The sequence below is a fragment of the Exophiala aquamarina genome (genome assembly GCF_000709125.1).
Source record: "Exophiala aquamarina CBS 119918 chromosome Unknown aczIA-supercont1.1, whole genome shotgun sequence".
NCBI lineage: Eukaryota > Fungi > Ascomycota > Eurotiomycetes > Chaetothyriales > Herpotrichiellaceae > Exophiala > Exophiala aquamarina.
The window spans coordinates 318,093-340,229 of NW_013550587.1; the positions used below are offsets into that span (position 1 = coordinate 318,093).

At 51.1% G+C, this 22,137-nt stretch overlaps 10 protein-coding genes across 10 annotated transcripts; 7 read left to right on the plus strand and 3 right to left on the minus strand.

Moving 5' to 3' along the window:
- Positions 1-416: 416 nt before the first annotated feature.
- Positions 417-4,709, plus strand: A1O9_00129 (uncharacterized protein; the record flags this gene model as incomplete). The annotated part of the gene is made up of 1 exon (XM_013409293.1): positions 417-4,709. One exon carries the CDS (start codon positions 417-419, stop codon positions 4,707-4,709), a length of 4,293 nt encoding a protein of 1,430 aa, XP_013264747.1.
- A 368-nt stretch (positions 4,710-5,077) lies between these two features.
- Positions 5,078-6,305, minus strand: A1O9_00130 (uncharacterized protein; the record flags this gene model as incomplete). Its single annotated transcript, XM_013409294.1, has 2 exons — positions 5,078-6,002; positions 6,121-6,305. The coding sequence occupies 2 exons, from the start codon at positions 6,303-6,305 to the stop codon at positions 5,078-5,080; spliced, it is 1,110 nt and encodes a 369-aa protein (XP_013264748.1).
- A 1,339-nt stretch (positions 6,306-7,644) lies between these two features.
- A1O9_00131 (uncharacterized protein) lies at positions 7,645-8,674 on the plus strand (the record flags this gene model as incomplete). Its single annotated transcript, XM_013409295.1, has 2 exons — positions 7,645-7,812; positions 7,880-8,674. The coding sequence occupies 2 exons, from the start codon at positions 7,645-7,647 to the stop codon at positions 8,672-8,674; spliced, it is 963 nt and encodes a 320-aa protein (XP_013264749.1).
- Positions 8,675-9,398: 724 nt separating this feature from the next.
- Positions 9,399-10,451, plus strand: A1O9_00132 (uncharacterized protein; the record flags this gene model as incomplete). Its single annotated transcript, XM_013409296.1, has 1 exon — positions 9,399-10,451. One exon carries the CDS (start codon positions 9,399-9,401, stop codon positions 10,449-10,451), a length of 1,053 nt encoding a protein of 350 aa, XP_013264750.1.
- A 457-nt stretch (positions 10,452-10,908) lies between these two features.
- Positions 10,909-11,445, plus strand: A1O9_00133 (uncharacterized protein; the record flags this gene model as incomplete). Its single annotated transcript, XM_013409297.1, has 2 exons — positions 10,909-11,100; positions 11,173-11,445. 2 exons carry the CDS (start codon positions 10,909-10,911, stop codon positions 11,443-11,445), a joined length of 465 nt encoding a protein of 154 aa, XP_013264751.1.
- A 355-nt stretch (positions 11,446-11,800) lies between these two features.
- A1O9_00134 (uncharacterized protein) lies at positions 11,801-12,883 on the plus strand (the record flags this gene model as incomplete). The annotated part of the gene is made up of 1 exon (XM_013409298.1): positions 11,801-12,883. The coding sequence occupies one exon, from the start codon at positions 11,801-11,803 to the stop codon at positions 12,881-12,883; it is 1,083 nt and encodes a 360-aa protein (XP_013264752.1).
- A 520-nt stretch (positions 12,884-13,403) lies between these two features.
- A1O9_00135 (uncharacterized protein) lies at positions 13,404-15,108 on the minus strand (the record flags this gene model as incomplete). The annotated part of the gene is made up of 4 exons (XM_013409299.1): positions 13,404-14,123; positions 14,176-14,434; positions 14,520-14,716; positions 14,797-15,108. The coding sequence occupies 4 exons, from the start codon at positions 15,106-15,108 to the stop codon at positions 13,404-13,406; spliced, it is 1,488 nt and encodes a 495-aa protein (XP_013264753.1).
- Positions 15,109-16,065: 957 nt separating this feature from the next.
- A1O9_00136 (uncharacterized protein) lies at positions 16,066-17,403 on the plus strand (the record flags this gene model as incomplete). Its single annotated transcript, XM_013409300.1, has 1 exon — positions 16,066-17,403. One exon carries the CDS (start codon positions 16,066-16,068, stop codon positions 17,401-17,403), a length of 1,338 nt encoding a protein of 445 aa, XP_013264754.1.
- A 427-nt stretch (positions 17,404-17,830) lies between these two features.
- A1O9_00137 (uncharacterized protein) lies at positions 17,831-19,012 on the plus strand (the record flags this gene model as incomplete). Its single annotated transcript, XM_013409301.1, has 1 exon — positions 17,831-19,012. One exon carries the CDS (start codon positions 17,831-17,833, stop codon positions 19,010-19,012), a length of 1,182 nt encoding a protein of 393 aa, XP_013264755.1.
- A 360-nt stretch (positions 19,013-19,372) lies between these two features.
- On the minus strand, positions 19,373-19,721 carry A1O9_00138 (uncharacterized protein; the record flags this gene model as incomplete). The annotated part of the gene is made up of 2 exons (XM_013409302.1): positions 19,373-19,655; positions 19,705-19,721. 2 exons carry the CDS (start codon positions 19,719-19,721, stop codon positions 19,373-19,375), a joined length of 300 nt encoding a protein of 99 aa, XP_013264756.1.
- Positions 19,722-22,137: the final 2,416 nt, after the last annotated feature.

Genomic DNA, 22,137 nt, shown 5'->3' on the forward strand with positions numbered 1-22,137 from the left:
ACGAAGCACGAGGACCATTTCTGGCCAAGAAGCTGGTTACCACGAGACCCGGACTTCAAGAACGTTCGCATTCATAGTTTTGGCTATAAATCAGCCAAGTCGAACGTTGCCTCAACAATTGCTGGTATCCCAGAATTCGCAGAGTCACTCCTGACCACGTTGCTAGACAACCCTGCTATCCGATCCACGCAGAATGTCATTGTACTTATCGGACACAGTATGGGTGGGATCGTGATCAAGAAGGCAGGTTTTTTTTTGAAAATCCTCGAAGTGCTATCTGACTTTGCCAGGCTTTCATCCGAGCACATACGGCAGAAAAGTTCAACACTTTAGCAGCCCGTATGCAAAGTCTCTATTTTATTGGAACACCACACGCGGGATCGGATTTCACCAAGACCTTTGAAGCCATTATCAATATGCTTCCCATGCTGAAAAGCACAGAAAGTCTGGCAGACCTTGAGCCAGCATCACGACTTCTAGAATCACTCAACGAAGACTTCCCTCGCGTCGCAGATAGAGTGGAAATACGTTCATTCTTCGAGATGGAGAAATCAAAGGTACTCACAAAGCTCGATTATGTCGTCCCAAAACATTCAGCTCTCCTCAACCACAAGAATGAGTTATGGTATGGGTTGGAAGCAGACCATAGGGGAATGTGCAAGTATGACAAGCCCACCGAACTAAACTACAAAACAGTGCGAAACGCTCTGTTGGCTACTACAGAGAAGTTTGTGAAAGACTACAACCATCGCAATGAAGCCGTCCAGAACAAAATGCTGAAATCACTAAGTGATTTCTTGGACATTCCCGGGCCACCTGAAGATGAGTTCGAACATCACTACCAGTCATGTCTCACGGACAAATCATGCACATGGTTTACCTCCGGAGCACCCTATCGCGCGTGGCGAGACCAAAAAAACCATGAGGCTAACGCTGATTCACTTATACCTAACATTACCTTGGTTGAAGCCGACCCTGGGGCCGGGAAATCGGTTCTCGCTGCACAAGTCATCAACAACTTGCGAAGCCTGAACTATGAATGCAGCTACTTCTTTTTTGATTCTCAAGACCGCCAGACATCGAACTCCAGTTATCTTATCAGGTCGTTGGCATTGCAGATGGCACTACTTAGTCCAAGCATTCGGCAAAGCGTGCTTGCACTACATCAGGATAAAACTACAATCTCAGAGGATAGTGACAAATCCATTTGGCGAAAAGTCTTCACGAACGGTATATTCAAGCGCCGGCTTGATCAACAGCATTACTGGGTTATCGATGGCCTCGACGAATGCCAACAGGCTGCTACTATTCTGGAAATGGTGTTGAGAATCGATCCAGATGTCCGTCTAAGAGTCTTGATGACGACACGTCCAGGAGAGATTTATAGGGAAAAATTACCTGTCGAAAAAGTCACGCGGTTGCGTCTCTCGAAGACTGACACGTTTGACAGCATGTGTACCTACGTCGAGCAACGGATGAGACATTTGATTTTGCCCAGAGAGGAAGATAGGGGCGCAATCATCAGATCCATTCTGGACAACGCGGATGGATCATTCTTATGGGTAAAGCTGGTATTAGACGACATCATGAAAGCAACCGGCCCCACGCAGATCGAGAGCGCCATTAACAGCATTCCAAAAGGCATGGATAGGCTTTACACCGGCATAGTTGAAGGCCTTAAGAATGAGATTCCAAAAGAGGATATCCCTGCATTGAAAGCATTTCTGAACTGGGCTCTCTGTGCTAACCCACCATTGACTGTAGAGGAGCTGCAAGCGGCGCTTGGACTAGAGAGATTCCACCCTTTCATCGACAGGATGTGCGAAAAGACCCGGAACTTAATCATCATTGATCACAACAAAAGGGTACGTGCCGTTCACAAGACTGCCAGGACATTTCTCATGACATCGGGTATTGAATCCGATTTTGTGACATCCTCCAAGGACGCCCATACAAGAATTGCAACTTTGCTTGTCGAGCACCTACGGCTGCGCCTGCGCAATATTCGGAATGCAGATCATCTAAAGGTCTGGTACCATGAGAAAGCCGGGCTTGATAACTATGCACTCCTCTACTTCAGCGAACACCTTCGTAGAACACCACCAAATCATCACGACGTATTCCTCAAAGTTGCAGAATTCTTCAATGAATGTGGTAGGAGCTGGATAGCAGGTATTGCAACGACTGGTTCGCTGAATCCGCTTATCAAGGCGTCTCAGAATCTCCGACATTGGCTCCAAGTCCGAGCTCGGAGCACACCACCACTTGGTGAGTTAGCTGGGAAGACAACACAGATGCAACAATTGGCTGTGGATCTCGTTAGGCTTGTGGCAAAGTTCGGCAGACACCTGTTGGAGTTTCCAGGCGCCATGTACCAAATAGTGCCATCCTTTGTCCCTCGGGAAAGTGTTCTATCTGCCTCCAACGTCCGGTCCCGAAAGGGTTTGAAACAGATCTCAGTGACTGGTCTCAGCAATGAGAAATGGGATGATCGTCTCTGTAGCATGTTCTACCAAGGATCTACCTGCACAGCAGTTGCAAGCGGACCCCATAATTTCGCGGTTGCTTTGAAGAATGGAACCGTACATATTTACGACAACAATACGCTGCAGATATCCACGATTGTGCGGCATGGCGCTGTTGTCAAACTACTGAAATACGACGAAACAGGTTTGACGCTACTCTCTGCTGGTTTTCGTCGAGTCAGGATGTGGATGGCAGTGGGAGGGGCCCAGATGTGGGAAGTGGCGGTGCGCGACCCTTTGTTGGCAGTCGAATTCATTGAAGACAATCGTACAATCATATCTGTCTCGTCACAACATAGATTGACCAAGCGAGACGCTGCCACAGGTATAGAAATAGGAGTCGTTGAAAGAAGGCTAAATCTTGAATCCGAGGAAAAAGAAGGAGCGCTCCCTCTTTTTCGACGCGAGCTTCAATATGCTGAGTTTTCGGCGCAGGCTGCGATGCTTGCAACAATGCAGCGAGAACGCCCGATTCAGATAACGGATATCGAGGATCGGTATGACATTGGCATAGTCGAGCTCGAAATGAGTGACGATGGTGACTACAGTACTTTCGAACAGCCAATCACTGCAATGACGTTCTGTGCAAATATTGATGTTGCACTGCTCGCTGCTGCCTACCGAGATGGCACTCTCGCAGTCTTCGATCGTGACCTTGGTCTGATTGAGAAAAGAGGAGACAGCAGGGCGATCAGTCTTTTGGCTGGATCTCCTAATGGTCTGACCCTAGCTGCTGCAACTGTCGAAGGGGTCATCACGCTCTACGACTTTGAGCAGTTGATACCTTTGCACATCCTTTTCACTTCTTCCATCGAAAATATACGATCTCTCGTCTTCAGCGGCGACGGCCAGCGCATCGTTGACATTCGTGATCGGCAGGCAAACCTTTGGGCTCCAGCAGCTTTGGTGGCCCGCGTAAAGGAAGATTCTGACAGTATCTCAGAGTCAACACTCTCTCCAACCATCGCTACAAGTGATTGGACCGGTCTCAAAGATGGTGTTGGGGAGATAACAGCTGTTCTTCCGATCACAAACTCAGATCGATTCTTTTGTGGCCGCGAAGATGGCAGTATCGTCATTCGCAGTACAACTAACCCCACGCAGCAAGATTTGCTTTACACGGGCCCAGATAAACTGTGGGTTGGGAAGTTGGTGTGGAAGTCGAAAAATCGTGTTCTGACTTCTATCAGTGGCACATCGACTGTTACAGTCTTAGCGCTCACCGCGGAATGGTCGGTCAGTGCGGTGCTTCTGCGGCATTCCTTTCTAGACCCAGTTCTCCAAGTGCTCTTCCAAGATACCACAGAATGTTTACGCATGGTTGTGGTGACTACAAGAACGGTCAGCCTGTGGTTTGCCGAGTGCCACCTGACAGATCAGTGTACTTTAACACAGATGATAATCAAACCATTTGATGGGGATGGGATTTTTGTTAAGGATGCGAGTGACCCAATTGTTGCCAGTCAATATCTCACCCTCGTGGAGCCAGAAAAGCTTCGAAATTACAGCTGGCAGGACCTCGGAGATGTCGGATCTCGAAAGCCGATTTCGTTCTGCCAGACGACCAGCGGCTCCCCACAGGAATCGACCCAAGGCCATCAAGAAAGAATTATAACTTTCGATCGCGCGACCAGTTTATCAGGGGGCAGCCACAAAATACTCCTTCGCTCCGTTTCCTCGAGCAACACAGCATTATCACCTTCGGCCTCAACCCCAAACAAAGCGCCTTTTCGGAAACGCTGGGTCCTGGACATCGCTCAAGCCAACTCCGCCGCCGCCGAGTCTCTCGCAGAACCCACTAGCACACCTGGCATAGGAGCTCATGCCCAGCTACTGCCAATAAGCCACGTGATTGAGCACGTGATTGGCATCCGTGACCAGGGCAAGCAGCTAATATTTCTTTCCAAAACCCTCTGGGTGTGTTCTTACGATCTTGGGCTGCCTTCCAATGTGCCTAAACCGAGCTTCTCGAGGAGCCCGTCAAGAAGTCGCCACGGCATCGAGTACACACGCCACCTCTTTATTCCCGACGACTGGATCAGCAGCAATTACAGCAACGCCACGAGTGAGCTACTGTTTGTCCTTGGTGGTGTTGGGGACGACTGCCTGATCTTTGTCAAGAAGCACGAGGTAGCGGTCATCAGGTTTCCATTTTCCTATGCAGAGAAAATTCAACTCCCCTAGAGATCGGACTGTGAAGTGGCAAGCGACATTGATTTTCTGGTGGCGGATGGGAAGCATACCTACAGGCTAATCGTTGGGAGGTTGGGCCGGGTATCTACGATCCTGCAATGAATGAGGACAGAGTCCCATGGTACAAGTGTGGACACGAATCCAGGGTTTAGCTCTCCCTTTGCAGCAGTCCTAGACCAGCACTTACGAAATGAGCCAGCATGCTGATTGATATTCGTTGATCTCGCGACAACATATTTGTGGTAGCGGTATTTCCGCACACTCCCTCCCACGGCAGTTCTCGCCATCCACACAACTCGTAAGCCCTAGCATGTGCGAGCCACCTGTTGAGCCACAGGCATGGTCCGGAAGATTCGGTACTATTGCCCACACCGATCTTTCAACCACATCTTAATCGCAGCCTCTTGGCAGGCATCACCAAGCCTGTCGAGCTCTGCGTCAGGCTTTGGAGCTAGAGGGGCGTCGTGGACTTCCTTCTTTCCAACAACGACCTTTAGTGTGGCCCCGCCCGAGGTTCCTTCCTTGAACTTGCTCGTGAAACTTAAGATCGCATCACGAAGAACCTCCTGTTCGCCTGCTGTAACAAGTGTGGAGGCCACAGTATCCTCGGTTCCAGACCACCAACCTGCCGGTGCGAGCTCCGGCACAGTATATTCGTCATCCTTCTCGGAAGCGCCGCCTTTATATGTCTCGATCCAGTAGTTTGCACATGTGCCGTTGACAGTATCTCGGTCCGCGAACTCGGTCATGGATCTGAACCGTTTCACATCAGACGACACCCAAGGGGCGATCATCAGTGCGCCATGTAGCTTCTGGCCTTTCGGGGTGAGCTCTAGAGGTTTCACGACCTTTGAATTGGGATGCGGGTGTCCAGATATGTGGCTTAGAACTGCTAGCACAAGATTCCCCCCAGCGGAGTCACCTCCCAAAAGTGTGGTCGCAGGGGCACGGCCAGGTAATGACAAAACATATCGCAGGGCCTCAACACTCTCACTGATCTGGAGCGGATACAGTCCCTGTGGAGCGAGCGTGTAGCCGTTGCAGAATATGGCGAGATTCCCTCCCAGCCACTTGACGAACAGAACTAGCATGTCTAAATGCGGAGGTAGGCCTGGCAAAACGAAACCACCTCCATGATAGTATACCATGACATATGTGGCAGTTTCGGGATTGCCAATCCAAAAGCCTTTGTTGGTGGTGTTCGGGATGTCCACGATATTGGGCGTGAGCTTTTGCTTTTTGCAATAGCTTTCATATGTACTCACGAACGGCGGCATGATCATTCTAATAGCGCACAGCAGATCAGCACCCGTTGGTCAGGCCGTCACACAAGCGCGGGCAAAGAAAGAGATAAACCCGGTTGCCTTTTGGCCAAGAGATGGGGAAAGACAGAGGCACTTACTGCAGCTGGCCAGTAGTGAAGTTTGTGATCATTGTTCGAACAGCAGTGTTCATGACATGTTCTCCGACAGTAGGAGCGCCATCATCGCCGCGGAAGGGACTGGTGAAGACGGACACTAGAGTCTTCGCAATCACAAGTGAAAACTTGGGAAGCAGGGTGACCTTGTCACCCAATGTCGATGGCATTGTTGCTGAGGCTGCGGGCGCCGTATGCTCAGACAAGCGAAAACCGCGTGGACGTCTTCATATAACTACTGTTCTTGGAAATTGCTGTTCAAGGCGATTCGCAAACAGATGTGTCAGAATACAACAGGCAGCACCGGATGACAGATTTGAAGCTCGTGGGTTCGGGCAAGAAACTAGACAGTCGATACGGGGCAAGTCCTCATACCCGTTGCGGCCGTGCTCGCACTCCGCCCCCAAAGCAACCTTCGCCGTTGAAGCGGAGCCTCGGCCTCCCATCCATCTTTGTGTCAGGCCCTCTGAGTCAACTTCAGGTGCCCTTACATATCTGAAGTCTGACAGAAGCTCCGCAACAACTTCGGCGCTGACTGACTTGTAAGAAACCAGTCTGTTCGTTTAGATGATTCCATAATCTGAACCATCCAACACGGAGTTCAGTCGTTCAGGTCTAACAACGCCTACGGAGCACTGCAAACCCTCTTTCGCCTTTCCAGTCAAATAGCCGCTGAGATGGCTGGGCTTCTTGGTCGGCAGGCTTCGTTCACGTTCAGCTTCGGGCTTTGTCTGAGTGGGATCGGTGATATGGTTCCTCCGATCCCCGCCGATTTCGTCATGCAAAGCATGTGCAGCTATACGAGAATTTGCAATGGATCGATCTGTTAGGCATGGTACGAGGCGAGCCTATGCAGGATACATATTTGGGCAGCAACCATATTCAGTAGCTTTCTCCTGGGGAATTGTCTTACCCAACTCTTGATCCCCATCCAGTTCTTGGTAGTTAATGCCAATAGCTGCGCGTACAGCAGATGTAATTGGCGGGCTTGAAGACGTCAAACATGTTGAATAGATCGCTCGTCCTCTGTACTTACGGGGTGAAGGAGAGGACTGCACTTATCCAAAACTAAGTAAGGATTCCTCGGCGCTCAAGAGTCAAGAAGCTGGGACCATGGGGCCTCTTGTTCAGCTTCGGCGATGACCGCCAATCTTTGGTAGGATGTCGTTGTTACAACCGCCTGACCACAGCAATCGGCGCCTTACCCCGCTCGATTTTGAGAGAAAGATAAAGTCTCCTAATCGCAAGGTAGTCAATCGAGAAAACTGTTCTCCTGATAGTTAAATTGTGGTTTGAGACGTGCCTTTGGCGTTTCCCTCTGAGCGTTTCGTGTACCACGCGGCCGTCAGCATATCAAATCCCACCGAGGCCAAACCTTGCAAAGTGCCGAGAGGCAAGACTCAGAGTGTGGAAGAACGCCACCGAGAGCCACTGTTGCGAGTCAGCGATCCTGATCCGGTATTACACTAACCTCGTTGATAGCAAGAGGCTTGTGCAAGGAAATACAACATGGCAACGCCAATTCCTGTCGTGTCATTCGAGAAGTTCCTCATAGGAGACCGAATTGACCAAAAAGAGGTAGCAAAGAAGGTTTACGACGCCTTCTCGACGGTAGGCTTCATCTACCTCAAGGACCATGGGATCCCGCAAACGAGAGTAGACGAAATCTTCGAGCTGGTGAGTCTGCTGAGTCCTCTATGCGTGCCGCTATCATTTCGTTGGCAAAACTAACCTGAAGGTTCAGAGCAAAGCTTTCTTTTCTCTGCCTCTAGAAGACAAGCTCAAATATAAACTTGCCGAAGTCCACGTCAATCAAGGATATACGGCCGACGGCGCGGAAGGGATTAATGACCACAAGGAGTGCTATGAGCATCGACGCTTTAGCAATAAGCTATGCCCACAGCAGTCCGAACTTCCTAACTTCAAGTCCACGCTCGACGACTTCTACAATCAATGCCTCAAACTAGCGATGAATGTTCTCAAGTGCCTTGCCATGGTGATGGGCCTGGGTGATGATTTCTTTGAGCCCATCACTAAGCGTGCGGACCCACAACTCCGTCTTATCCATTATCCAGAGTTAGACCGCCAGGTCATCGAAGAACTTGGGCATGCGCGGATCATGGCACATACGGATTTTGGCCTTTGCACTCTGTTGTTTCAGGACCAGGTTGGCGGATTGGAGATCGATCCATGGCACGAGGACAAATTTGTACCGGCACCTCCCATCCCGGGAACCATACTGGTCAATATCGCGGATCTGCTACACCGTTATACCAATGGGAGGGTCAAGTCGACAAGGCACCGGGTCGTGGGCCCTTCGGTCGAAAAGTATTCCGGTGGGAAGTTGCCGGCACGGTACAGCATTCCATTCTTCGTGCACCCTGATCCAGAGACCATGATTGATCCCATCACCCTCAGCGAAGGCGAAAAGAAATTATACGAACCGGTTCATGCTGGAGAATGGCGCAATTGGCATACCGCAACGAACTATCGTTTGAAGCAGACTGAGAACATAGCCCAGGCCACCCCAGCGGCATGAGACACGGCTCAGAGTGCTTACTTAATTCATTCTAGAGATGTGGCGCACTACCATCCGCTGTGATTGCAATAAATCTCAAATTTATACGATTAATAACCAGTACACAATATATTTCTTTTTGTCTTTGGTACTCTCACTGTCTTTATCACTGGCGAACACTGTTAAAAGCACTGGCCAACAAAAACATAAACCAGTGGATGTTCAACGTCACGCAATGGGAGTCATGTGATGTTGAGTAGGCAGGCAGTGCAATTGAATGTCAGCATTACTCGAATGTACGCCAAACGTGTGGACAGCTATGTAAAGTGAACTGTATACTAAGTGCCGGCAATTCAATAAGCGATGTCACTCTTTGGCCAGGATACTTCTCCAAGAACGAGGTTTGAACTTTGATCCTCCTGCGTGACGTGAGCCGAAGGACGTTCCTAGAACGTCCACACTCGGGCAGTGTCTACGTCGAGAACAGAGAAGCACTCATTGCATGCGGTCCGAATCAATTTTCTAGCATCCATGTACAAGTGCCCCTGATAGCCTCGCTGATAGCATTGTTGGCACCACACCTCGGCCCCTTTCGCCTATGCGGGGAAGCAGCCTTCTGCCCAGCGAAGTCGATCAACTACATTCAACCGCATAAATATCGCAGAAGGAGGTTCAAAATCCTGCAAAGTTCAGGAGCATACTAGCACCAGTAGGAATATCCAGGCACCGTCCTCGAAAATACAAAATGGAATCCTGGTCCGTCGTGGGATACGAGCAACCGCTGGAAAAGTTGAAGGGTCCTATTCCAGAACCCACAGGGACAGAAGTCTTGGTAAAAGTAACCCACTGTGGTGTGTGCCATTCGGATTTGCATTTTTGGGAAGGATACTACGACCTGGGGTTCGGTAAAAGGCTCTTGATTAGTGACCGTGGGGTTAAGCTCCCAAGAGCTCTGGGACATGAAATCTTAGGGAACGTTGAGAAAGCTGGACCCGAGGCGCGAGACATCCCACTCGGCTCACGACGAATCGTCTACCCTTGGATAGGGTGCGGTAAATGTCGCAGATGCGAACAAGGTGAAGACAATCTGTGTTCAACCGGAAGACCTCTCGGTGTTGCCTCGAATGGAGGGTTCGCAAGCCATGTCATTGTCCCCCATCCCAAATTCCTCGTCGACCCTGGCGATGTGGACCCTGCGGTTGCATGCACATTTGCCTGCTCTGGAATCACCGTGCTGAGCTCGATCCGAAAAGTTCTGCCATTAGATCCTGACGATCCAATCCTTCTGATAGGGGCGGGAGGATTGGGACTCGCCGCAATTGCCACTCTGCGCGCCCTAGGACACCGGCGGATCATCAGTGCCGATATTTCTGCAGAGAAGCGAAAAACCGCAGTTGAGACCGGTGCCACCGCCGCTGTCGATAGCTCAAGTGAGAATGCAGCCAAGGAGATTCAAGATGCTGCCGGTGCCCCCGTGCTCGGAACGATAGACTTTGTGAGCAACACGCAGACTGCAGCACTGGCGTTTGAAGTTCTCGCCAAAGGAGGCAAGATGGTCCAAGTCGGTATCATGGGTGGGGAGCTCAATCTCTCGCTGGTCGGCATGATATTCAAGGCTCCAACGATTATGGCAAACTACACTGGTAACCCGGGTCATCTCAGAGAAGTCGCTGAGCTCGCGAAGCAGGGCAAGTTGCTACCAATCCCAGTAATCACAATCCCAGTAGACGAGGCCAACAATGCCTTAGCGCGGATCCGGGAAGGAAAAGTCACTGGGAGACTCGTTTTGACTTGGTAAACGGTTAGCGATTGGCCACGCCCAATGCCGCCGGGCTTGGTACTCCTGATTCAAAGTATATTGGCCTGGCATGCGCCCGGACAAACTTGACAGCTCTGGAAGGGTTCAAGATTACGAAATATCCGATCATCAAGGAAGCTCATGGGCAGAGTTTAGAGTGACGCGCTAAAAGCGAGGAAGTTATTTAAGCTTATTTCTCACCACTTATGTGCGTTGCCGCCGTGCTGCTTAAGCCCTTTTGGTAATTTCATTTAGGCTTAGACCGAGAGTTCTCAAGGACTTAATTAGATCTACGTCATATCCAGGTAGTTTAAATACCATCATTGTCCAACTCCTTGGACTTTGGCCGTCGACCATGTCGTAATTAGATGCAGCAAGAAATCAATATTAGCATTCAAAACTCCATCATCAGAACAATACCCACATTCCGCAAACAATCAGCAGATTTTTATCAAACATGCTCCTCCTTCTTGCAGTTTTCCATGCCGGCCAGGCAATCGCCAGCGCCTACGTGGGCACTTTTTCCGCAATAGCAATCTTCAACCTCCAAAAGCGAGAGGAACAGACCAAACAGGCCGCAAAATACTTGGATACAGCAGCGCACCAACTCCACAAGACAAGGACGACTCAGACCAGCGGTGCCGTCGCGGTGAGTACGGCCATTGCCATCTCATAAATCATCGCATGTGTTCGGACATGTTAATAACGGTGGACTTACTAGACTCTCACATCTTTGGTGTCCAGTCTTATCCTTGCAGCATCATTGGCAGCCGGCACGACGTCATTAGTCCTCAGTACCGCTAATGCTCTGGGCCTTGCACTGGCTTACAACCACCTCACCAGCTTCTGGCAGAACAAGGCCAAAGTGCCCTTTGTCAAGGACTACAATGACGGTATTAGAGCATCGAACAATCTTCGACAGCTATTGGCAGGGTTGACGGTCAGCTGGGGTCTGGCAACTTGTTTCTATGCATGGCAAACCCTGAGCGACTGAATGTATAATTCACCTACAGGTCTTAGTCAGCGGCTGCCCTACTGTTCCGCTGAGGGGGGTCTATCCGGATTATCTTGGACGTGATCTTGGTGGGCAGGTACCAGCCAAGGTGTCTTATCCGAGGAGTTGCCCCACGCAGGACGGCTGGGGTCACCCCTTCCCGATGGTGGTACGTGCCTTCCACCCACCACCATGGGAGGCTTCTCAGTCTGCGCCAGTTCTTCAAGATTGTTCCCCATGTGATTTATTTCTTGATACTCCAATTCACATCGAGACTTTGCCTTCCATCCTCAACCCTCCGAGTTGAACAAGCATTCGCGCAGCTGAAAACCACTTCCTTCGCACTTCTAGCACCATGGACCCATTCGAGTACAATGCAAACCCAGGGCGTGTCGTCTTTGGACCTGGTCGCATAAACAGCCTTCCAGATGAGATAAGACGTCTGGGTCTCAAATCGCCTCTGCTCCTGTCGACACCGCAGCAAGTCAGCCAAGTTGAAGATTTAGCCAAAATCCTGACATCTGCTTCCATCGAGCCCGCCGGCATTTACTCAAATGCCACCATGCATACTCCCTCACACATAACCGACGAAGCGCTGGCGTTTGTCCATTCCAAATCCGCAGATGTGGTCGTCTCAATAGGTGGAGGCTCAACTACTGGTCTGGGGAAAGCAATATCTATCAGAACAGGCCTTCCACACATTTGCATTCCCACTACATACGCTGGAAGTGAGATGACACCTATCCTGGGAGAAACACAAGATGGCCGCAAGACAACCAGAACAGACCCCAAAATCCTTCCAGGAGTCGTAATCTACGACGTTGATTTGACCATGACTCTCCCGAGTTCTCTTAGCGCGACCTCAGGCGTCAACGCGATTGCCCACGCCGTTGAGGCGCTCTATGCAAAAAACAAGAATCCCATTATCTCTCTCCTTGCACTCGAGGGCACAAAATCCCTCGCCGAGTCTCTGCCCGAGATCATTCAGAACCCTTCCTCCCAATCGGCACGCGAGAAGGCACAATACGGAGCCTGGTTATGTGGGGTGTGCCTAGGCAGTTCCTCTATGGCCTTACACCACAAACTCTGCCACACCCTGGGAGGGAGCTTCAACCTCCCTCACGCCGAAACACATACTATTGTCCTACCTCATGCACTATCATACAACGCCCCTGCCATCCCTGATGCAATGGCGAAGTTGGCCTCTGCCCTACCTGAAAGTGACGGGGATGCGACCAAAGGTCTGAACATATTGCTGGGGAAGCTGAAGGTGAAGAGAGCACTGAAAGATTATGGGATGAAAGAAGAAGACATCGATAAAGCCGCAGAGATCGCCGTGAGCAATCAGTATCCAAATCCCAGGAAGGTCGAGAAGGAACCTATCAGGGAGCTGATCAGGAGAGCCTGGGCTGGTGAGGATGCAAGGGCAGATTTATAAGAGGGAAGACTACTTACTGCCTTGCATTTTCGTTTGATTTCATTCCAAACCTAGGCCAAAATTGATAAAATATTGTCTGATCAAATCCCGGGGTAACTTCATACAGTTCCGCTAGTTGATGTCTATCTCTGCCACACTCGTACTGACAGAGAGCCAGTTGGTTCTCAGATAGGTCTCGATGATATACTCAAGTTTCCACATCTAACTTTGCCATCCGATAAACAGCTGGATGAGAGATGTCTCGGGCCAGAGCTGCCGTGGTGGGTTTAGACACTTGACCCAAGCCTGGGTGATGGCCTGGAGAGCGATAGACCAGCCCTCGTACCAAGTTAGGTAAAAGAGAAACTTCCCATTGTCCGAGTTGAGTATCGGCTCAAACAAATGGGTTGGCTTGGGGGACGACCTGGTCATGTGATCCTCATCGTTTGAACCACTAGGTATCCGGTAGACAACTAGGTAGTCTTCTACCAGCGAGTCCCAGAAAATAGCGCCGATTCTGTTCCTGCAAAGAGATTCAAAATCAATGCTGCTCCTCACTGTGGAACACTTTGTCCTGCTTGTTTGGTTCGGGGGTCCAAAAACTGACCACCGCGAAGCCGGCAGCGAGTAGCACCATTAGTACCCAGATCAAATGGCCGTAGAACACACCCGACCTGACACTCATGGCAAAGAGACTGGCAAACAGGGCAGGCGAGAAAGCGCGTAGGCCGCTGACCAACGTCAAGGCGACAGCGTTGAGAGTTCCGAGCACGGCGGGACTGGGCGAGACGTCGTTGACGACCAGCTGTATCGCCGTGAACGACATGGCGACGCCACTGCCCAGCGCGAGGAGGACAGGCCCGAGAGACCAGAACAACGTCGTCCAGCCGAGGCGCAGGAAGATGTTGCAGAGCGGCAGGAATGTGAAGAAAATGGGATACACCGTGCCGCAGACCTTCATCACGCCGGCCGTGCCGATGCGGACCTGGAGCCAGGGGAACACCACCAGCAGCCACAGGGACTGTGAGAGGCCGCCGATGGCCATGAACAGCGAGATTTGAACGGGGGAGAACCCGAAGCCGCCCAGTGAGACGGGGGTGAAGTAGAAGACGGGCAGGATTGCTGTGAATGCGAATGCGAGGACCATGACATGTCCGTAGATGTAGAGTGTGATGCCGACGTTAGGGGCACCGAGTAAGCGCATGATGGACATGTGTTCTTTTGACGTCGCGGAGGAAGATTTGTGCGTTTTGACGAGGGTCTGTTGCTTGTGGGTTAGAATTGGTTGGAAGGATATTGGAGGGTGCACGAACCTCTTTGACGAAGACTGCACAAACAACCGTGACAATAAGACCCAGCGATCCTGTTGCAAATGTGGGCAGTGCGTAGGGGAACTTTTCAAACAGCTTGGTATGGCCGAGGAGCTTAGGATATTGATTCGCCGGGTCGGCCAGCGCGCCTCCCACGACTGGCCCGATGAAGATGCCCAGGTTTCCTGTGAATGCAAACAAACTAAAGGCTCGGGCCTGGGTCTTGGGGGTTGAGTTCTCTGAGAGCATTGTACGGATTGTTCTGAAAACTCGTCAGTGTTGTTCCTGGGAAACGGGCGAGGAATTTATAATTTTGGGTACTGCAGGAGCAAGACTAGGGGACTTACACAATAGTACCGGCAAACACGCCAGAGAAACACCTCAGGACGATCATCTGCCATATGGATTGGCTCAGCCCGAACAAGGCTGTGCCGATCGTGACTCCTCCAAGGGAGAAGACGAGGACGGGACGCCTCCCGAAATGGTCGGCTGCCCAGCCCCAGGGGATCATCAAGAGCATCTGAGTCAAGGAGAACATGGATTCCTAGATGAAAAACGGTCAGGGTCTGATGGAATGAACAGATGAGGAAACATTTCAACGAGTTCCGAGACTGATCAACGTACTATCAGACCGCTATAGAATCCCACGTCCGTCTTGGCCACTTCGCCCGTATCCCAGATCATCTTGTTGATGAAGGGGAAAATGCAGAAGAAAGCGATGGGCTCAACGACCCTGGCAAGACATAGGAAGAAGATCTGGCCTTTGGGTAAAGGCTTATCATCGTCGTCCGATGCCGTAGGCAACGCCGATCCATTTTCGTTGATATCAACATCTGACGCGACTGGAAGCTTTGTTGACCCAGCCAACAGTGCCGTTGTCTCATCCGCAACAATCTCAGCCTCCGTGCTCGCGTTGGAGATCTCGTCTGAATCCATGACTCAATGCAGCCTCAGCGATAAGATGGTAAGAGACCTTGACCAAGGGTGAAAAAATCAATAACCTCAATATTAATGAGACAGACTTGGGCCACGAATGGCTTGGAGGCCTGAGACGATTCAGGCAGGAAGAATGCACGTAATTAATAGAAATGCCTCGAACTCCTAGCCCGAAGCACATCCCCTGTAACTAGAGACGAACGGGACAGGGCCTAGTTAGCGATCTTCAATTGCCTTGCTTGCTGGGGGAGTACGGAGTACAGGGTGCCTGTTTAATTATGGAGTTCGCGAGAAGAATCATGTCTGAGAACAGACTGTTAACACCACGACCAAATTATATTACCAAGGACGGAGACTGAATACGGCGCAGCTCGTCCAATGTCACTTTCTCTAAACGCCTTCTGATGCGTGATAGGCGTGATTGTGGATTGGCTTCAGCTAAGCTTTGGCTATCTTCGCCAGGAGGCCGCAGCCTGTAAGGGGCCCGGGGGCTTTTCCCCGAGTCAACTCAACGGATGCCTAATGTGGCCTTCATACGGAGTACAACGAGCGGCGAGCCCTGTATCAGCCTGCTGCACCGCAGAGTTTTAGCCATCCGGGCTGGCCTTGGCCCCTCACGTGGCGGACTTAGGTGGTTGACTAGCCCACTAACTTCTTCTACAGGCGCCGGTTTAGGTGAGGTTTAGGCATGCAACGCCGCAGAAGAGAGCTAGGAAGAGACTTGGCAGATCTGGTGGGTGCTGCCCCAGGTGGCTGGCTCCCCAGGCGGCTCCCCAGGCATACAGCACGCCGCTCACGAGGAACCATCGCCAAAAAAGGCACGCCAACCATCTCCAATTTTGTAGATGAGCTTTTTCATCGGACGTTTTCCCGGTCACCAAATCAATCCCGCATATGCCTGTAGGGACAATTGACACAGTCATGAATTGACGCGCTTGTACACCCTCAGATGCAGTTATGTTTGACACCATTTGCACCGTTCCTCTCCAATCGGATGTCTTTGCTCAGGTGATTCATCCTTCTGAACCTCTCTTCCTCATCGGCTTGTCTTCGGGCCATGTCCATGCGTACAAACTTCCTACCGACACAGATTCTCTCGACGGTGACTCCGACGATGGCTCTGCCTCTCCCATCAAGATCGCCGATGCTACAAATGCAAATGGATTCGGCCACCTAAGCTCTTCCTTGCGAAGATCCTCTACGACAAGTCTTTCGGAAAGCGGTCGAGGTTCGATTGATACCTTTTGGAAAACGAGAAGGCACAAGGGGTCCTGTCGAACTCTGGCATTCAATCATGACGGTGAAATATGCTACTCGGCCGGCTCCGACGGCCTAGTCAAAGCTTTCCTCACCGAAACCGGGAGAGTAGTGAGCAAGATCGCAATACGACAAAGTGCAGATGCAGACGACGACGATGGCCCAACTGTCATGCATGCCCTTTCTCCGCAGACACTGCTATTGGCGACAGACTCGGGAAAGTTGTTCTTACAAGATCTAAGACAAGGTGGAAGAGACATGGTCTCAAAAGCAAGCCAAGTATGGGCACCACACGGGAGGGAACACGTTAATGCATTGATCCCTCTGCCTGCCAGTGGCACAAGTACAAGCGGGTTCTCAAAGCAGTGGATTAGCGTGGGCGGTACAACGCTGGCCGTCACTGATCTACGAAAGGGTACAATTGCCATAAGCGAAGATCAAGAGGTTGAGCTGACCAGCGTTGCACTCGTACGCGGTCTCAAAAAGGGTGGAACCAGTGTTGGCGAAAAGGTGGTTGTCGGTCAGGGTGATGGCGTTATCAGCTTGTGGGAAAGAGGGGTGTGGGGAGATCTGGATGAAAGAATCGTGGTCGATCGAGACGGGACCGGCATTGAGAGCTTGGTCGAACTTCCTCCAGGAGCAGGACATGGAAACTTGAAGCTCAACGAAAAGCTGGTTGCAGCGGGCTTAGACGACGGCAGAGTTCGTTTCGCCAGAATCGGGCGGAACGGGATCATGATGGAGATGGACCTGAAGCACGACGAGATTGACGGGGCTATTGGACTGGGGTTCGACGTCGGGGGACGCATGATCAGTGCCGGTGGGAATGTCGTGAAGGTATGGACAGAAGCGAAGGGGCTCCCAGGCGGAGGTCGAGGCGGAGGAGCAAAGCATGACCTTTCCTCGGACGATGACAGCGAAGATTCCGATGCAGCTGACAGTAGCGAGGACGATGAGAAGACTTTAAAAAGGAAGAAACGGAAGAGGAACCGGGGAAAGGACAAGTCTGGTGGAAAAGCCCTAGAATTTTCGTTATGAACAGGACAGGTGGGTACACAGACAACACGGCAGGACTATTTTGTACAGTATTTACCCGTGTAAAGGCTTTGTAAAGGTTGGGAATGACGAAATTACTTGGTACGGCCTGTCTTCACTGTCAGCAGAATACATAAACGTAGACAATACCTTAATACCAAGAGAGGAGATCCAAAGTCGCGTCCTTTATGAAGGCCGTACGCGTATGGAGCACGTCGCCTAGATAAGAGGAATTCGTCTGGGCGAATCATAGCGCCATTTTCATCAACATGTACTGTATGTAGCAATAATCATCCGAGCCGAGGCTTGAGACATGACTAATTCCACCCGTTTATGAGTGAGCGGACCTCTTATCCACCCATCAAGATCGTAAATTCGAAGCTCGAGTTCCCTGTTTCATTCCAACACTTCTAATTCGAAGCGGTCGGTGATGGCGACTCGGTCGCATCTTCTACCAAGTCCGCTGGACTGGAAATTGGTCCTAGTTGCTGGAGTCGGGCTGTTCTCGGCGGGAGCAATTGCAAGAGGGTTGTTCAGGAGTCCGAGAACGGCGGCCGTGTTCCCGTCGCCACAGAAAACGCTGCTGCCAAAGCTGTCGGATGCCGAGAAGTCAGAGCTGCCATATCCGCCAGACGTCTTACCTGGGGCAAGAGATGTGGATACGCCGTATGGCTCGATCAGAGTCTACGAGTTTGGACCCGAGGACGGTCGAAAGGTGATACTTGTGCATGGCATCAGCACGCCTGCGATCGCCCTAGGATCTGTCGCAAACGTTCTTGCGGATAGCGGGTGTCGTGTTCTCCTCTTTGACCTGTTCGGTCGTGGCTATTCCGACACTCCGGGAGATGTCCAGCACGACATTAGACTTTTCACAACTCAGATTCTTCTGGCTCTCGCCTCGTCCCCGCTGTCGTGGACTGGTGCCGGCTCTGGGAAATTCTCCATGATTGGATATTCCTTCGGTGGAGGAGTCGTCACATCTTTCGCGTCCTACTTCCCGGACCTCGTTGATAGCTTAATCTTGTTTGCGCCAGCCGGTCTCATCCGACCTCACCATATCAGCAAGACGAACCGCATAATATACCAGGAAGGTGTCATTCCGGAGCCATTGCTCCAGCGCATCATCAAGAACCGACTGAGGACCCCACTCTCGACGCCCCCTGATGAGAAGGGCAAGAAGGTCGACGCAACCAACGCTGTCAAAGCTGAAGTGAACATTGAGTATAACTCTCAAGCGGTGCTGTCGAAGAAGTACCCCCATGTTACTGTTGTCAAGGCAGTGGCTCACCAAGTTGATCATCATCCTGGATTCGTCCAAGCATTCATCTCGAGCATTCGATATGGACCAGTCAGGGAACAGCACGACCGCTGGCGCATTGTGGGGAGGAGGTTGAGCAAACTTAATCAAGAAAATGGGACTCACAAGAAAGTCCTTATTGTTCTTGGTGAACATGATCCGATCATCGTCAGAGAAGAGCTTGAAGAAGATGCGGCCGACGTTTTCTACGGCAACGTCGAGTTTGCCACTTACGATGCCGGCCACGAGGCGCCTGTCACCAAAGGGGACCAGATAGCAATGAGCATCCTTGACTTCTGGAAACGAGGTGACTGACTTGCTCACGGGCTGAGCACAACGGGTTGCTGCTTATGCGTTCATAGACACCTCATTTATCCATTCAGACACAGTTGGATAGACTTTTCAGAACCATGTAGATAGAAGGCGAAACATAGGACGTCGTGTATCAGGACACCCCAAGAAGAATGTCTGGTTCATCATTCGTTATAGTCCTATGTATGGAATGACTGTAGATAGAGGCTGGTAGCAACTGGTACGGATATCCTTCCCGACTGCCCCACAAAACCATCGCCTGACCAGATATAGCTTGGCGGTACTTTGTGATGGCATCTCGATCGATGCGCCAAAGCGGTTCCTGCATCGTCCTTTTCCCTGGTTCTCTCTCCTTTCCCGACATCATCCGACTACCCCAGACGGCACGCGTGCTTTATGAAGGTTCTTTGCATCTGTCAGTCGGTCCATGTACTTCTCGAGGTCCATGGTCATGTCCGGGTCTTTCTTCAGGCGCCCCAAATCCTTGGGTTTAACCTTATTCCATCCTTCAAGGGCGAGAGACCTGATCTCGTGCCCGCGTGCCAAATGGATGAGGTCCATCACACTCTGTCCGTCGTAGAGGAAGGTGTTGAGCATCCCACTCTCTTTTTTGGGGTGAAACTTCTCTCGAAGGATCCTATCGATTCTGGAAACGATCAGCAACCACATCAAAGCAATTGGTGCTCTGTACGTACTTTCTAGGATCAGCCATGATCAGCCAGGCGCGTGTCACTATTATCAGATGCGGGTGGTGAGCAAGTCCAGCCTTGCGCGATTGGTGTCATTGAAAGTGTTTGGAGGAGCAACTTCTAGATTGGAGCATACCCCAGGCTATCAAGACGTATTTATGCTTCTACATACCTGCATGTCAAACCACAGACCCAGACTACACAGGTTCAGTTCTTACTCGTATTAGAGCTGCCTACATGTTTAACTGGGATCTCCTATGCATTGCGGGAAGCAACGCCGTCCACACATATCGAATACGCAGCACTTTGAGAGTTACTCCGGCTTCTTCTCTTTGAGCAAGCCCCCACGCTAGCAGGTCGTGAAGCCTTGTTTTGAAGACAGGGGTTCCAATACCAGGGTACTGTACGGAATAGGTATGAGCAGCCTTGTCACCCAGATGACGCCTTGGACGGAACAGGAGAGTCTTTGGTTCGCCAGAGGTCCCGAAGGTGCTCGCTACTCTCTCACCAAGGGTACAGGTCCCGCAAAATGATTTGCTAAACAATCCCAAGTTAATATTGGGCACCAATAAATTCGTCCACCGGGAGAATTCAAGCGATCCCCGGCGCGGCAAGGTACCAATGCTCATCAAAATACTAATTTCGGATGACTTGTATCACGATATGGGCGATGCCGTAATAGGAGCGTTCGCACAGGTAGACGTTCCACCGGGTCTCGCTACTTGCTGGATATCTCCAGCCCACCACGGCAGTCATCAGTCTGCCACTCTGTTGGTGAGCCCATTCTGACGTTCACGGATCTCCGGACTTTGAAGAACATCAGATCTCAACCCCGCAAAATTGTTAATCCGGTTAATCCGGTTAATCCGGGGATGTTGCTAAAGCTTGGCGTGGGGGTTACTGCCGCCAGAACCGGATACTTCCGATGGCTAAGCCAGTCCTTTTGCCTATTACGCCCAGCGCATCGTACCGTGTACGCGCCCATGATCTCCTCGCACCTCTCGTCCTCAGCTAGGGTGTATTCTTTTGCAGGTCTCCTCCTGTCTTTGGGCACGGAGTAACAACCCTTGCAATTTATGCTGATCAGGAAAAGAGCGATTGAATGGTCGGTGTCCAATGACGCAGAGAGCTCGGGCCGGGCCCAGCATAAGCGACAATCAGTCATCTGACGCAAGCGTCCCCTTCAACAGCTTCCCCGAACTGAAACCACCAATCATTGCTCTGTGCCCGTCCAGCATCTCAAATTGAACATCAAGTCAAGATGTGACGAGTGCATGCCTGCGTGAAACAGATATGCATAGCCCAACGAGGCACAACATTAAGACCTCAGCTAGTCAGAGGGGAGCTTGGTCTCCAGGTCCAAGTCGCCCATGTCAGCTTCAACCCCCAAGTCTTGAACGATGAGAGATCACATCTTATCTATCACATCCGTCTTAAGCGGTAGGTCTCTTCAGGCTCTGTCCCCGTTGACTCTTACCGGACCGCTATGCCTTCAATTTGTCCGAGCAACCAGTCTGGATCTGGGACTGGGGTGTAGACCAAATATCAACCTTGAGTGTCTATTGGCGCCCAAGGAGGCTAATGCCTCACTCCCAGTATCAACTAGCGTCCCCGTCTCTTAGCGTGCCCGTCCGTTTGCCTCTGAACTCCGTATCCGTACTGCGGCATTGATTTCTTGTGGAGTGCGATTGATGTCAGCGTCACAGTCACAAAGATGAATTGCTCTCTCCTTTGCAATTACTGCGCTGCCACACTTTTTTCTGTCTTTCGGTGTGAAACGGGCGACTGGGCTAGGCAATTGTTTGAATGCTTCAACGGTTGAGTCTGTGAGCCGGGGATTCATGGGCCGGTCTGCCCGGGCAGATCTGGCGTTATCAATATGGAATCCACTGTGCCTTCAACGCCATCTCAACACCGCCTGCAGCATAATCGTCCTCTCCGATAGATATTCCATGGCTAATACTACGGCTGCCACGATTTACAGAGCAATCTTCGGCTTTTAGCTCGTGGTGTTCTGTGGAGATGACAATAACTAGATGGTACCCGCGAATGGCCCCTTCTTATCTCAGCCTTGTCACCCCAGAAATTACCCTTTGATCTACCGTCGGAAATTGTACCAAGCAGATCATGTCTCATCTATTTCATTGAGTCCCCAAGCTGTCTCGAGCACGAGCTCGCCTCTCGTGGGCAGATCAAAGATAGCTCAACTGCCAGCTGCTAACTCTGCTTCTTGTCAGTCTCATGGACACAGGCTGGCACATGTGGTTTGACTGGGGTGCAGTACCTTTCTGGTCAAGTCTTGCCCTTCGCAGAAGCTCCGGGTCTGTGATGGCCTCCATCAGCCTCTCTAGTCTCTGGGTAGCTGCTTGGGCTCTTCTTTCCTCCCTTGCTTTTGCCCTCTCTTCCTTGAGGGGGCTTTTATTTTGCAGTGCATTGTCG